Raw genomic sequence first — 14,502 nt, forward strand, 5'->3', positions numbered from 1 at the left:
CATCACAGCTCTCCTCCGTCACAGCCTCATGTGCCTCCTGTCACTGATGTGCACCCAGCTCGGTGTCGGAGGTGGGGCCAGGGCCAGATCTGAGCCCTGGATCTGGGACACGGAAGCAGAGTCGACATAGGCAGCCAACACAGCACACACACACACACACACACACACACACACACACACACACACACACACACCGTGCCGTGGATTAAAGCCAGGGCTGTGTGCATGCTAGGGAAGTGTCCTACCCTCAAACTATACCTTCAGCCCCTTACATAGCAAGCATTTTGACCTACATTCTTTACTTTCGGAGGGAAGCTCCTAGCTACATGGGTGCTGAAATGAAGACATGTATGTATGTATGTTCTCCAAGGCCTGCAAATCTCGCCGGGCAAGTCAGTTGCCATTGCGTTGCTGTTTTCTTATCTGTAATTATGAGCTAAACAGCTCACTTGGCTGCCCAGGCCCCAGCTAGTAAGTCTCCACCTTCTTCCTACTTGGGGATTTTCAGCCTTGATTGATGATGGCTATCAGCCTGCTTAGTGTGCATTTTCGTGTTTGCTGCTGGTTAGGTCCTCTGTAGCTGCATCAGGGACAATTAGAAGGGACTTCTGCAGCCTGCTCAGTCTACTCTGATGGAGTGTCAACGAAAGATACCTTGGAAGAAAGGAAGTGAAGATGGGCAGGAAGGGCTGGCTCTCTGTCAGTGTCTCTCTCCCCTCTCTGTGAGAGCAGGCCCAGGAAAAGCTGTTCCCACTTCGCTCCCAGCCTCCTCTGTGGAAACATGCCTGTCTTAGTTCAGATGCTTACAGAGACCCGAAGGAGGGTGTGCTGGGCTGTTCTTCCTGCCAGACCCTCCTTCTAGAACACAGGGAAGCAGCGTTGCTGTTGGCAACAGGCCTTCTGGAGCTTTTAGAAGTCCCGGCTTTTCCCAAAAGCAAACTAGGCGCTGTGGCTCACACATGCAATCTCAGTACTATGAGGCTAAGTCAGGTGGGCCATGAGTTCCAAACCAGCCTGGGGCACATGAAATCCCATCTCAAAATATATATATATATATGTGTCTGTCTATGTGTCTGTATGTATATATATATATTCTAATTAAAAAATTTAAATCCAAAGTCCCAAAGGGGCTCTTCCCATCCTTCAGAGCCAGGGCAACATGCGTCTCTTTCGAGTTATCCATGATGTGGTTTTGCTAATAGGGATGGAACGTAGGGTGTGCACTCTCGGTGAGGGCACAGCAGCCTGAGATGGCATGCGTTGCTCGCTGCCTACCAGAAAGGCAGTCTCTGATGACCCCCACTGCCTGCAGCAGGAACTGTCCCTGCCTGAAGACAGGGAACAGCTGCTGTGCACCTCACAGGACTTAAGAGCCTCCACCTTTGGAGAGTTCGCAGACCAGCAAAGGGAAGCACAAAATAAGCTGCCAAAATAAAGTAATATATATATATATATATATATATATATATATTTTTTATAGACATGGACACACATGTCTATAATAATTGCATATAGAATCTCAGAGAGGTTCCATCACTTACCTATGTTCCCAGCTGAATTTCAGCCAGTGCTGTGAGAACGGGAGTCTGTTTTATTCCTTTGGAGAGCACGGTGCCAGCTACTCTCAGCCCAGTGTATCACTGACATGTAAACCAGTGTTACTTTCCCATCCCCAGGGTTCCTCAACACTCTGAGTTCCCTGATGAGGTCAGCAAGGTAATTCTTCAACCCTGCTTCTGGGTAAGTAAGTTCCCCACCCTCTATCCACACCCAGTTTATAGCAACAGACACATACTTGAATCTTTACCCTGGACCCAGGACTGTTTATGTCCTGTGTGGCCTTGACCTCCTCCCAACCCCCCACAGGCAGAATAGAGTGAGCCTGGGATGGCACCTACTCTGAACTGTGCTGATGAAACCATCTCCTAAGTGTAGAAATGAGACCATTGGGTTGGCATACCAACAGATGCATTTGACCCTTTGCATGGAAGGAAAGAGCTAAACAGTTAATAAGAGTCAGTGAACAGCAGACCCAGAGAAGCAGAGTTTACCCCAGCTACTGACCACTCTTCTGGCATGGCCCTCCTGGACACCAGCTCTGCCTCTGTGTTCTCCAAGGCCACCTGGTTACCTCATGCTGACAGTCTGCTTGAGTAGGTTTCTGTTCTTCATAAACCATCTCTAAGACACTCTTAAGTTCTCAGAAGTCCTCCTGGGATATGGTCCGCCAACTTTCTCGGAAAAGACATAGGGCCAGCCATGGCTGGAAATAATAATGAGTGGTTTCAGTTGTCCTATTTTAGCATGATTCAATCCGGGAACTTCTTTCCACTAAGACTATTAGCTAATATTGGGGACAGTCTGGACACCTAAAGAAACTAAGCAAGAAGGAGAACCCTGGGTAAGATGCTCAGTTCTCATTCAGAAAGGCAAACAGGATAGACACTGGAAGAGAGAGAAAACAGGGAACAAGACAGGAGCCTACCACAGTCGGCCTCTCAAAGACTCTACCCAGCAGGGTATTGAAGCAGATGCTGAGACTCATAGCCAAACTTTGGGCAGAGTGCAGGGAACCTTATGAAAGAAGGGGGAGATAGAAAGACCTGGAGGGGACAGGAGCTCCACAAGGAGAGCAACAGAATAAAAAAATCTGGGCCCAGAGGTCTTTTCTGAGACTGAACAAGGACCATGCATGGAGATAACCTAGAACCCCTGCCCAGGTGTAGTCATGGCAGCTCAGTCTCCAGGTGTGTTCCCTAGTAATGGGAACAGGGACTGTCTCTGACATGAACCGATTGGCCTGCTCTTTGATCACCTGCCCCTGAGGGAGGTGCAGCCTTACCAGGCCACAGAGGAAAACAATGCAGCCAGTCCTGATGAGACCTGATAGGCTAGAGTCAGATGGAAGGGGAGGAGGACCTCCTCCAGCAGTGGACTGGGGAGGGACATGGGAGGAGAAGAGGGAGGGAGGACAGGATTGGGAGAGGACGAGGGAGGGGGCTACAGCTAGGACACAAAGTGAACAAATTGTAATAAATTTAAAAAATTAAAAAGAATTTGATGGGGCTTGGGGGGAGCCATAATAAGGGCATAGACTCCCAGGGGAGGACATGCACTGCCAGCTGTTGGAAAATTAGCCCCAAGATTAGTTCTGCTCCCAGGAAAAGGAAAACAGTTCATTAGCATCGTATCTATTATAAAAAAAAACACATCAGTGTTTCTAATGTACACAATTCCTCCCAAGAAACTCATTATGTCAAAGGAGGCTCATTACAGGAGATTTGGGAGTGGAATTTATATTGGACACAGTCTTCTAAACACAACGGCAAGGACTTTTGTTACATGGGTACATGACTCGGAGCAAACCTGTCTTCACAAACTAATTAAGAAAGGCTGTAAAGCCGCGCTCTGGGAATGGTGAAGGAGAGATGCCTTGCTTCCTTTAAGATGTCCACAGGATGTGGCTCAGGGGTAGAGAGCACTTGTCCAACTTGTGCAAAGCCCTGAGTTCAGTTCTCAGTAGAGCAAGATGAAGAATGCGCATGTGAAAAGACCAGTGAGATGGCTCGGAGTGTGAAAACTCCTGCCTGAGGACCTGAGTCCCCTCCCCGAGACCCACAGAACAGAGGGAGAGAACGACTCCTCTGACCTTCCACACACACACTATGGTGCTTGCACGCAGGCACACACAAATGAATCAGCTCACAAGCAAAGAAGGGAATAAAGTGATTTGAAATGTCTGATTGTCAAAACAGAAATCTTCAAAGCCATCTTGAAGTAAAATTAAAATTGGGGCTGGCCCTCTGGCCTCTGTGCATGTACTCGTTCAGACACATGCGTCCATGTACACGCACACGCATGCATGTGCACACAAAATAATAAAATTTAAAATGTTTAAATAAAAACTCAAAATTTTAACTTAATTTTTAAGGCCGCTTTAATAATTGGCAGGTGGGCTAAATACTCTGCCCACTGTTCTGCTGCCATCCTGTCCCTGGGGAGGGCCTGGTGTTGAGTCAGAAAGGCAGACTGATGCCCAGCCCAACACCGTATGCTGAGCTCAGGTACCAGCTTTAAAGAAGCCTGTGGGGAGAGTCGACACCAGTGGGGAGAGGGTCCTTCCAGATCACAGCATCACCATGGCTGAGGGCATTAGGCCAGAGTGGCAGCATCAAGCTGAAGGGGACACAGTGAAAGCAGGTTTCAGAGGGATCTGGAAGGCTTTGATGATGGAGTGGGTGAGGCTGGAAGAGGGCGTGTCAATGATGAGAGAGCAGTGCACACAAGGGTGATGCCAGGTACCACAACGGGGCTGGTTTGAGAGGGAACAGGTCACAGAGGGATGATGAAAGAGGCCAGTGTGGACCATGCTGAGCTTGGGATATTTGAGATCTGGACTTGAAGAAATCGGGTTTGGGCCCTGGGACACAGAGTGTGAGAGATGGGGTAGAGGAAAGAAGAGAATAGGGTGGGGCTGGGGGAATCCAGAGTCCACAGGCCCTATGAGAAGACACTATCAGTTAGGGCAGGTCTTCTTAAACTTGCCCACTTGTGATTTCTTTGGGAAAAAAATCTCTGCATGACCCCAGGTATAGGGGTATAAAAAGTAGGGATCCAAGTCAAGCGTGTATTGATAATAAGCCTCAACTTCTCTCCATGACTCTAATCCTGGGGTTCCAAGTGACGCTGAACCTTCACTAATGGCCTCTCACAGCTCCAAGCCTCAGCTGATCCCATGACCCCTTCATGCCTTTAGAATCAGTGCAATGTGGGCGATTCTTACACCTTCGCAAGCTCAGCTGTGCAGAAGCAAGCCTGCGGTACAGCCCTGGCCCACTCTGGACCACCGCTTCTGCGTGCTGACCCTGAAGAAACACTCTGAGATTTCACTTCAGTGACACTGGGCTCTTAGTCACAGCTAACTCTTCAGTCTCAGCTGAACCACAACTCTTAATTAAAAATATCCCACGAAAAGCTTCAGTAGGGTCTTTGAAACGGTCTCAAACTTCCCTCTGGAACTTCCCAAGCCAGACCTCCATCATCTGCAGTGGTCACAGAGTTATCTTCCAAGTTCTTAGGCTTAGAACACACAACAGCTTTACAAACCCAGAGTTCCAAAATCCTTCCCAGTCCCTCCGTAGCAATATGGTCAGGCCTGACACGGCATCAGTTCACGCTCTGGTGCCAATCTCTGGCTTAGGATAACTTTCTGTTGCTGTGATGAAGACCATGACTAAAAACAACGTGGCCGGGAAGGAGAGAGCTTATCTCACCTCTCAGGTCGCAGACCCCTTTGAAGGGAAACCTGGAGGCAGAAACAGAAGCCAAGGCTGTGGGGGGAACACTGCTCATTGGCTTGCCGTCCCTGGCTTGCTCACCACATTATTATTATTATTATTATTAATTTATTCACTTTGTATCCTGGCTGTGGCCCCCTCCTTCATCTGCTCCCAATCCTGCCTTCCCTCCCTCTTCTCCTCCCATGCCCCTCCCCTAGGAGAGGTCCTCTTCCCCTTATATCTGAGCCTAGCCTAACAAGTCTCATCGCATTGTCTTCCTCTATGGCCTGGCAAGGCTGCACCCCAGAGGGAGAGATGATCAGAGAGCCTGCCACTGAGTTCATGCCGGAAACAGCCCCTACTCCCCTTACTAGGGAGCCTTACTGGGGAACCCACTGGAGCTCACCACTTTTATACCACCCAGGATCATCTTTCCAGGAATGACACTGCCCATAATGGGCTGGGCTCTCCCATATCAATCATTATTCACAAAAACACCCTAGAGAATTACCCACAGGAAGTGTGATGACATCATACTCTCAGTTGACCTCTCTCTTCCAAGATGATTCCAGATTGTGGACCAATACCAACCAGGGCATTTTAAAAAAAGAAATTTATTTTTAAATAATTCATATATATATATATATATATCAGATTCCTAATAAATAGGCTCCCATCCTGTTTCCTCTCTTCCAGGTGGCTATCCTGTTTACTTTCTGAATGAGAATTAAACATCTTCCCTAGGGTCCTCCTTGTTTAGCTTCTTTAAGTCTGTAGATTTTTAGTATGTTTATCCTATATTATATGGCTAATATCTGCTTACGCGTGAGTGTATACCATGAGTGTCTTTCTGGTTCTGGGACACCTCACTCGGGATGATCTTTCTAGTTCCATCCATTTGCCTGCAAATTTCATGATTTCCTTGTTTTTAATAACGGAGTAGTATTCCATTTTGCAAATGTACCACAATTTCTGTATCCATTCTTTGGTTGAGGGATATCTAGATTGTTTTCAGATTCTGGCTATTATGAATAAAGCTTCTATGAACAGAACTGAGCAAATGTCCTTGTTGTGTGGTAGAGCATCTTTTAGTTATATGCCCAGGAGTGGTATAGCTGGGTCTTGAAGTAGCGCTATTCCCGATTTTCCGAGAATGTCCCAGATTGATTTCCAAAGTGATTGTACAAGTTTGCACTCCCACCAAAAATGGAGGAGGGTTCCCCTTTTTCTCCACATCCTCTCCAGCAAGTGTTGTCATTTGAGTTTTTGATCTTAGCCATTCTTATGGGTGTAAGATGGAATCTCAGAGTCATTTGAAAGACTCTACCCAGTAGGGGACCAAAGCAGATGCAGAGACCCACAGCCAAACTTTGGGCAGAGCTCAGGAGTCTTATGGAAAAAGAGGGGGATAAAAGGACATGGAGGGGACAGGAACTTCACAAGAAGACCAACAAAGCCAAAATTCTGGGCCCAGGAGGGCCATCAGAGACTAATAGATCAACCAAGGACCATGCACAAAGAGGATGTATACCCCCTGCTCAGATATAGCCCATACGCAGTTCAGTCTCCATGTGGGTTCCCTAGTAAGGGAGCAAGAGGTGTCCGTGACATGAACTTGGTTGCCTGCTCTTTGATCACCTCCCCCTGGGGGTGCAGCCTTGCCAGCCTACAGAGGAAGAGGATCCAGCAGTCCTGATGAGACTTGATAGGCTAGGATCAGATAGTAGCGGAGGGGGACTCCTCTTTTTAGTGGACTAGGGGAAGGGAATAGAGAGGGAAGAAGGAGGGAGGGTGGGAATGGGAGGAAAGAGAGGGGGCCACAATTGGGATATAAAGTGAATAAATTGAAAAAGAAAAAAAAAAGTTAATTCCCAGAAAGTTCCTGGATTCTTGGGAGAAAACTTCATTGCCCTCTGCTGGAGATCATTGGCTTTGAGCAGGGTACACAGTAACTCACTGCCCACAAGCTTTTGATTCAGGATTTCAAATCAACCAATGAGATCCTGGTAAAAAAAAAAAAAAAAAAAAAAAAAAAGCTTTTATAGATATTTTCTGTAATTTTTTTCACCTGGGATTGCTGTATAGCACACACTGTAGGGACATTTTGATTCATTGTACTTGAAATGCAATTCTTTTGACCAAATAAATTCTGTTACATGACACCTTGTCACTCTTTCATTTTGTCATTAATGATATTGAATATTAATCCAAGTTTTTACTGAAAAACGTTGGCCTGGTAGATTTTCTTTAGATAGGCGTATTCCCGACACATGAATTGCAATGAGTGAAAACTTTACCTGTTATTAATGATGTATAAGAAGAGCAAGAAGATCTGAGTTTTACTTTAAAGGATGTCTGTCTTGCAATAGGTGGTATGATGCTATGAAGGGGGAATGGGAAAATGTGGATGTAGGAGAGGGAACGAGAATGATGTTTGAAGATGTTGGGAAGGGGCAGCTAGAGAGATGGCTCAGAGGTTAAGAGCACTGGCTGCTCTTCCAAAGGACTCAGGTTTGATTTTCAGCACCCGCCGTGAACTTCACAACCTTCTGCAACTCCAGTTCTGGGGGACAGATTCCCGCTTCTGTCCTCTGCCAGCCATGGCACACACCGGTACACAGACAGACAAGCAAGCACTACTCACACACATGTATAAATAGATCAGTCATAGCAGAGGCCTGGAGAGACTGCTCAGCAGCTAAACTCACTGGCTGCTCTTGTAGAGCAGATTCTGTTCCTAGCACAGATTCATACCTGGTATCCTAGATCTAGCTGGCTACCCATGCTGCTAGAAGGGAAAGAGAAGAGAGAAAGAGAGAGAAAGACTGTTTTTTGTTTGTTTTGTTTTAAGCTCTACCTCGGACTTGTTACATTCAGCTGAAGCAAATGAGGCCATTTTCCTGTAAATCATGGCAAAGTGCTGTAAGCACAGGCTGTAGTCCCTCTTTCTGACCCCGTATCTCTCTGACTACACTTCATCTTGCTCCATCCACCACAAAGTCTCATTTGCTTTAGCTGAATGTAACAAGCTCAAGGCCAGCCTGGTCCACGACAGCCAAAACTACATAGAAAACCCTGTCTCAAAACAAACAAAAACCAAACAACAACAACAAAAACCTGAAAGGTTTTTAGCCTCTTCTATTAGCTTTCAGTCTCTCTCTCTCTTTCTCTCTTCTCTTTCCCTTCTTCCGTCCCTCCCTCCCTCCCCCTCTCTATTTCTTTTTTGCTTTCATATATTCTGATTTCTTCTCATAAACATAAGGTATTATCCCAGATTATTTTCTTCTGACATTTCTCTCGTCCTCTCTCCTCCATAGCACTACTTTTCTCTCCACTCTGATGTGGTCTGGGAATCCTCTGTGTCTTGTCTTTTCATTTATTTGTTCTGTTTGTGTGTATTTACCGGTGTTTTATAATTTTATCTTCCTTGTTGCCAGTTGTTAATCTGTTGAGTTTCTATGACAGTTGAAAAAAGCATTTTAAAGTTTTATTGGTTTTTCAAGACAGAGTTTTCTGTGTATCCCTGGCTGTTCTGGTTGTAGACTAGGCTGGCTTTGAACTCACAGATCTACCCGCTTCTGCCTCCCAAGTGCTGGGATTAAAGGCATGCACCACAACTACCTGGCCTGAAAACAGCATTTTCAAAATGATCCTTATTTTTATTTTATGGGTGTTTGTGTTTAGCCTCCTGGGCATATGTGTATCATGTGTATGTCTGGTTCCTGTGGGGTCAGAAAAGGGTGTTAGATAGAGTTAGAAATGGTTGAAAGACATGTGGGTGCTGGAAACTGAACTCAGGTCCTCTGGAAGAACAGCAATATTTTCCAGCCCAGAGGAAGTTTCTTGTAGTTAAGTACTGACCTTACACTTGGAAATGTCATAAGGAAATGTTATCTGGGCATCAATACTTATTTTTATTGGCAAACTGAATTGAATCTGATTTAAAGAGCAGCGAGTACTCAACATGAAGATTCTATTGCTGCGGGCAGCTGTGTGAGCGGTCCTTGCCGTGTTTTATTTCACCTTGCTCTTGATGGGGTCTTGATAATCTGAAAAGATAACCGGAGTTGGGATCGGCAGGAGAATCCACCATGGCCTGCAACATTTCCATCTTCTCCGGCAACCACCGATTTCATCTTCTATCAGTTTGCAAACGTCTCTTCTACAGATGCCCTCCAGACCCACACAGGTCATGTCAGCCGCAGCTAAGCCGCTTCTAACTACAGAGAGGGAACCAGGAAAGCTGTTAGCCCAGTGCATGAACGTCAAAGCCAGAGCACTCATACACCCCAGGAAAAGGAGCCAGGTCAAAGATCCTCCTACCAGCTCCTCCACACTGACCCCACAGTCACCCTCTCTCCCCTTCTCCCAACAGCTCACTTACTCACAGCTTGCACCTTGGTTTTCTTATAAACACAGGGAAAGTCTAGATAAAGCTTCAGAAGTTACTGTCTTAAATATCAGACTGAAATAAGAAGGGCAGAGACAAAATAGAGGCCCGGAACATGCTGATTTCTTCTTTCTTCACTCCTTTATACAGAATGTCAACAAATTCTCCATGTTCCCTCACCAAACTGTTTTCTTCATAATAACAGAACAGTACGAATACCATGAAGCTTTCCTTATTTACACAGAGGTTACATTTGATGGAGAAAATACCAAAACAAAACAAAACAAAAACAAAACAAAAACAAAACAAAACAGCTGGAGTAATGAGGTGATTCAAAAAGTGGCAAATGCTTTGAGCAAAATAATACAGCATTGAATCAGATATACCCTGAGGGATGGACCGAGAAGGCTGACAGAGGAAACAAAAACAATAAGAAAATATCCAAGTAAAAGGACAATGAGCTGGGTGTGGTAGGACACGCCTGTAATCCCAGCCCTCGGGGAGGCAGAGGCAGACAGATCTCTGTGAGTTCGAGGCCAGCCAGGTCTACAAAGCTTTGAGCAGATAAAACGAAGAGACTGGCTGACTTTATGTGTAAATATGAATTAATAATATTCAGCCTCGTATTATATAACATTATATGTATGTATCATTTAAAATAATAATTTTATTGTAAATAGAAAAGATGTGTTCGTGTGTGGTTGGGTGGCAGGAGGAAGAGCCAGCTGCCATTGATGGAGATGAGAAGAGAGTCCTAAATTTCAAACAGACATCTGAAGGTGGAGTGTGATGCCTTTCTTTTTCTTTTAGCATCTCTAGGGTGTCGGTCACACTCTGACTCCCCCTTCATGACCTTCCAGTGAGTGCTCATAAGGTGTATAAGCAAGTAAGAGAGTGCATGTGGCAGGCTTGCAACAGACATTCCAATGCAAGGCCTTACTTGGAGATTATTAAAAACTTGGAGTCTCAGTAACAACATCCACCCCTGTGAAGGGAGCACAGGGGCAGAGAAAGAAAAAAAATCTCTCTCTTTAGTTACAGATGTACAAATAGAGACTAAGAAGGTCTGATGACAGGCAGAGACAGGACACACTCTGGGTATGAGGCCTTATACCCCAAACGGAGTGAGACAGGAACCCCAACAGAGCCCCTCTGGGGTGCAGCAATGGAAAATCCCTGAAGATGAGTGGAGATGCCGTGGCAGAAGCTAAGGAGGAGCCATCAGTGCGGCAGGCTGAGAATCAAGTGCAGCTTCTACCCTGGAACAGAATGGGTTGGTATGGCATATCATGAATAAGGGAGGGCCTGACTTTGGAAAATACGCCAACAGGCTAAGTTAACAATTATGAATGGCTGGTTGGGCCAACAGCATGGTGATTATTAATGACTTGTGCAGGGAGAGAGCTTTCTTATGAGTGGGCAAAGACAAAATCAATTTCAATAACAAAGTGGGAGGGCTGGGAGGTATTGATGGGGATATATTTAAGAGAGAATGAAAAGGGATGGTTTCAAGATCAAGACTACAGGCCATGATTTGAAGGTGTTTCCTACAAAACAGAACAGGAAAAGCAAGGAGATACTCTTAAGATCAGATAAACAATAACATATTTGTATCTTGGTGATGATAATCCAATAAGAATATGATTAATATAAAAATCACTGATACAATGAACTGTAGCAGAAAGAGACCTGAATATACAAGAGATAGAATATGTTATACACATTTATAATAAACCTAATTTTTGTTTAAGTCTTGGGAGCACCTATTGTGATAGCAACTCAATCACTTGTAAAATAGCTCTTTTAAGTATGACCTAATCTTTTCTTGATCAATATTACCAGATTACTACAAAGTATATGGTTCTTTCAAAAAACCTTTTTAAAAACAAAGAGAGGGGTAAGGCAAGGGGCATTCCTGTTTTAGATCATCAAGATGTAGCCAGACTTCCCTACTGAATGTACTGTAGAATGTTGGCCCAGTGAAGAGAGGACTCATTCTTGTCATTCACCATGGTATCCTCCTCATCTGGAACAGTTTCTGGCTTGGAGTAGACTACAGTACTCTAGACTGACTCAGTGATTATACGAATAAATTCTTATGAGTCACTTGTATAAAAAAAAAAAACCAAACTTTTTTGTTTTGCTAATCTTTTGTTTCCTTTGTTTCTTGTATTTATTTTCTCTTTCTTGTTTGGATTTGGATTTATTATTATATCTTTTCTAAATTCACACAATCCCTGCTCAGCCTACTAAATTTTGGTGGTCATTCACCATTCTTCACACCCATCCTTACTCTTTTAAGTTGCCATGTGTAAGCCTGTCATGCACCAAGACATTACAGCTTGGTGTTTTTGCTTATTATTTGTTTGTGGTTCTTTTTCTATTCTCCTTCCATAGGTTCATTTTGCAATGTATTTGTAATGTATAACAATTTTCACAAAGTGTGTTACCTAGGGTTTTGTTGGTTTGTACTTTGATCGATCTCACAAAGCCAGTAAATTCCCCTGCTAACATTTTGTTGTCTAACAAGGATTCCGACTTTTCACTTGTTTTAGGATAATATTCATTTCGTATATTTATCTCTTCCCATAAAATTTCCATGTCTTTGTGACTCCTATTTCAACACTAGCTTTTCTTGATGAGATTCCATCCTCTCTTCTGAGACAGTGGCTGTCATCATAGATGCTGCTGCAAATGTCCTAGAAGATCTAAGCATCTACAAAGAAAACCCCATGCCTCCCCCAAAAAATCCAGAGACACAAAGAAAGGCTGTAGTACAATGTGACCCCATTGGACATTTGGGTTAATGGTAGTGTATGTCTGTTTTTACCCTGACATAATCTTGGTGGAACTGTTGATATTGGGTTTCTGAAACTGTGAAATTAATTCATTTCTAACCTTCCAGAGAGACTTTTGAACTGAATATGCCCCATAATTAGCTACCAACTTACCTGGAGGTAAGAGGGTCAAGAGAAAGACTAGAGTATAGAGAAGTAGATAGAGTCTCATGGCTGAAGAGTCGGTGAAATGAAGATGTAGAGACCTTTGTAGCAGGAGTCTTGAAGTATGGCAGATTCAGGGCTTTTTATGATGGTCCTGGCTCTGCGGTTTGTTCTTGGCTAGTAGAGCCTAACCAACGGAGAATAACTTATTCTCCCACATGAAATCTTCAGACACACAAGAGGACATAACTGTGGCAATTACTCAATGGAGAAAAAAAAACAGTAGACCCAAAAGAACCAATATAAGTGATAAGGGAAAGAATGGAGAAAAAAAAAAAAAGAATACCTACTTTCAATACTTACTGTAATATAAATCCACAATAATTAAGATATATCACAGAGGAGTAAATCAATACATCAGTAGAAGATTAAAGTCCCAGAATTAGAGTTATCTTGTTTGTTTGTTGACAAAAACCAAAGATAACTCAATGGGAAAAAAAAAGACAAATTTCTCAACAAATAGTACTACAGCAAAACTTGAAACCCACATTTAGAACTATGTATCTAAAGACATATGTAATAACTGTCACAAAAATTAAGATGGGTGGTATTTCTCAACATAAAACACAGAGTGGTGTGATGTCTAGAAAACAATTTTGGAAAATATCTAAGTTACTTAACTCTTGGCATTGGCCTTTTAAAAAAATAAGCTACAAAAGCATGACATATGAAAAATAGAATTGACAACTTAGACTTCATTAAAAATTAACACCTTTTCTTCTCTGAAAAGCACTCTAAAGATATAAAGAGAAGGAATGGAGTTGGAAAGAAGCCTTTATAAAATACCTAATAAAGTTCTGATATCCAAAACACACAAATGATGCCTAAAGAAACAATAAAAAAGCAAGCAACACAAAATTAGATCAAAAGAATGAGCAAGCATTTTGCCAGTGATGGCCAGTAAGTAAATGTGCTGGAAAAGAAAAAGAAAAGAAACCCCACATTAAAGTAAAATACCACCAGAGACCAAATGGCCCAAACCTGTAGTACTAGCCCTAACTGAATATCAGAAATGGTGTGAAGAAAAGAAAGAGCAATGTTCACTCATTACAGATAGGACACAAATACAACCGTACCATTGAGTAAAAATGATTAGCAAAATTTACCTTTACAATGTTAAATCCTTGGAACTTACCTAAACAGGAAATTTAAAACTCATACAAAAGCTGCACATGTACTATAACTAATAGCAGCTTTTTTATAATTGCTCAAAATTTAAAAAGCTAGCAAAATATTTTCCAATAGACATCCAGATACAGGAAACATTTAGAGTCCAACTAACATGACTAAAAAAAGAACTGCTCTAGAACACATTATAGTTAAAACATCAAAAATTAAGGCAAAAGAGAAAATTTAAAGCTGTGAAAAAGAAAATCCAAGTCACAGATAAAGACATTGCAATCATAAACAACACGCAATTTCTCACCAGAAGTTATAAAACTCAAGAGGCATGGGATGATGTGCTTCAGGCACTGCTAAAGAATGACAGTCATACTAAAACACTATATTTTACAAAGCTATCCTTCAAAATTGAATAAAAAGTAAAGACTTTCCACAAAGTGAGACAATTATAACCACTAAACTAGCATCACATATAATACTGGAAGAAATCTAGATGCAAAAGAATAATAAGATAAACACCATCCTTAAGTACATGAGAAAGAGTAAGTACACCAGAAGAACAGTCCAGCAAATGAGAATTGGGAAGAAGCCACAAACGCTTGAGTGAAATGCCAAACACCCAAGATGAATGAAAGAAAAAAATGAATATAATTAAGGAAAAAAAGAAGAAAATTTTTTTTAAAAAAAGGCAGAAACCAGTACATACCTT

The 14,502-nt window shown here is 43.0% G+C and overlaps 1 protein-coding gene across 1 annotated transcript; it reads right to left on the bottom strand.

The window, feature by feature from the left end:
• Positions 1–9,293: 9,293 nt before the first annotated feature.
• Positions 9,294–12,678, bottom strand: LOC110539635 (beta-defensin 109-like). Its single transcript, XM_021626479.1, has 2 exons — positions 12,621–12,678; positions 9,294–9,499 (listed from the first exon to the last, which is right to left on the bottom strand). Exons 1-2 carry the CDS (start codon positions 12,676–12,678, stop codon positions 9,294–9,296), a joined length of 264 nt encoding a protein of 87 aa, XP_021482154.1.
• Between the last annotated feature and the right edge of the window lie 1,824 nt (positions 12,679–14,502).

Source organism: Meriones unguiculatus, chromosome 9, assembly GCF_030254825.1.
Source record: "Meriones unguiculatus strain TT.TT164.6M chromosome 9, Bangor_MerUng_6.1, whole genome shotgun sequence".
NCBI lineage: Eukaryota > Metazoa > Chordata > Mammalia > Rodentia > Muridae > Meriones > Meriones unguiculatus.

Excerpts from the sequence above, each read along its gene's own strand:
- LOC110539635 (XM_021626479.1), bottom strand. The coding sequence starts at position 12,678 with ATGAGACTCTATCTACTTCTCTATACTCTAGTCTTTCTCTTGACCCTC. Across the intron at positions 9,500-12,620 it reads CTTGACCCTCTTACCTCCAG|TTAGAAGCGGCTTAGCTGCG; the intron begins GTAAGTTGGTAG and ends CCCTCTCTGTAG.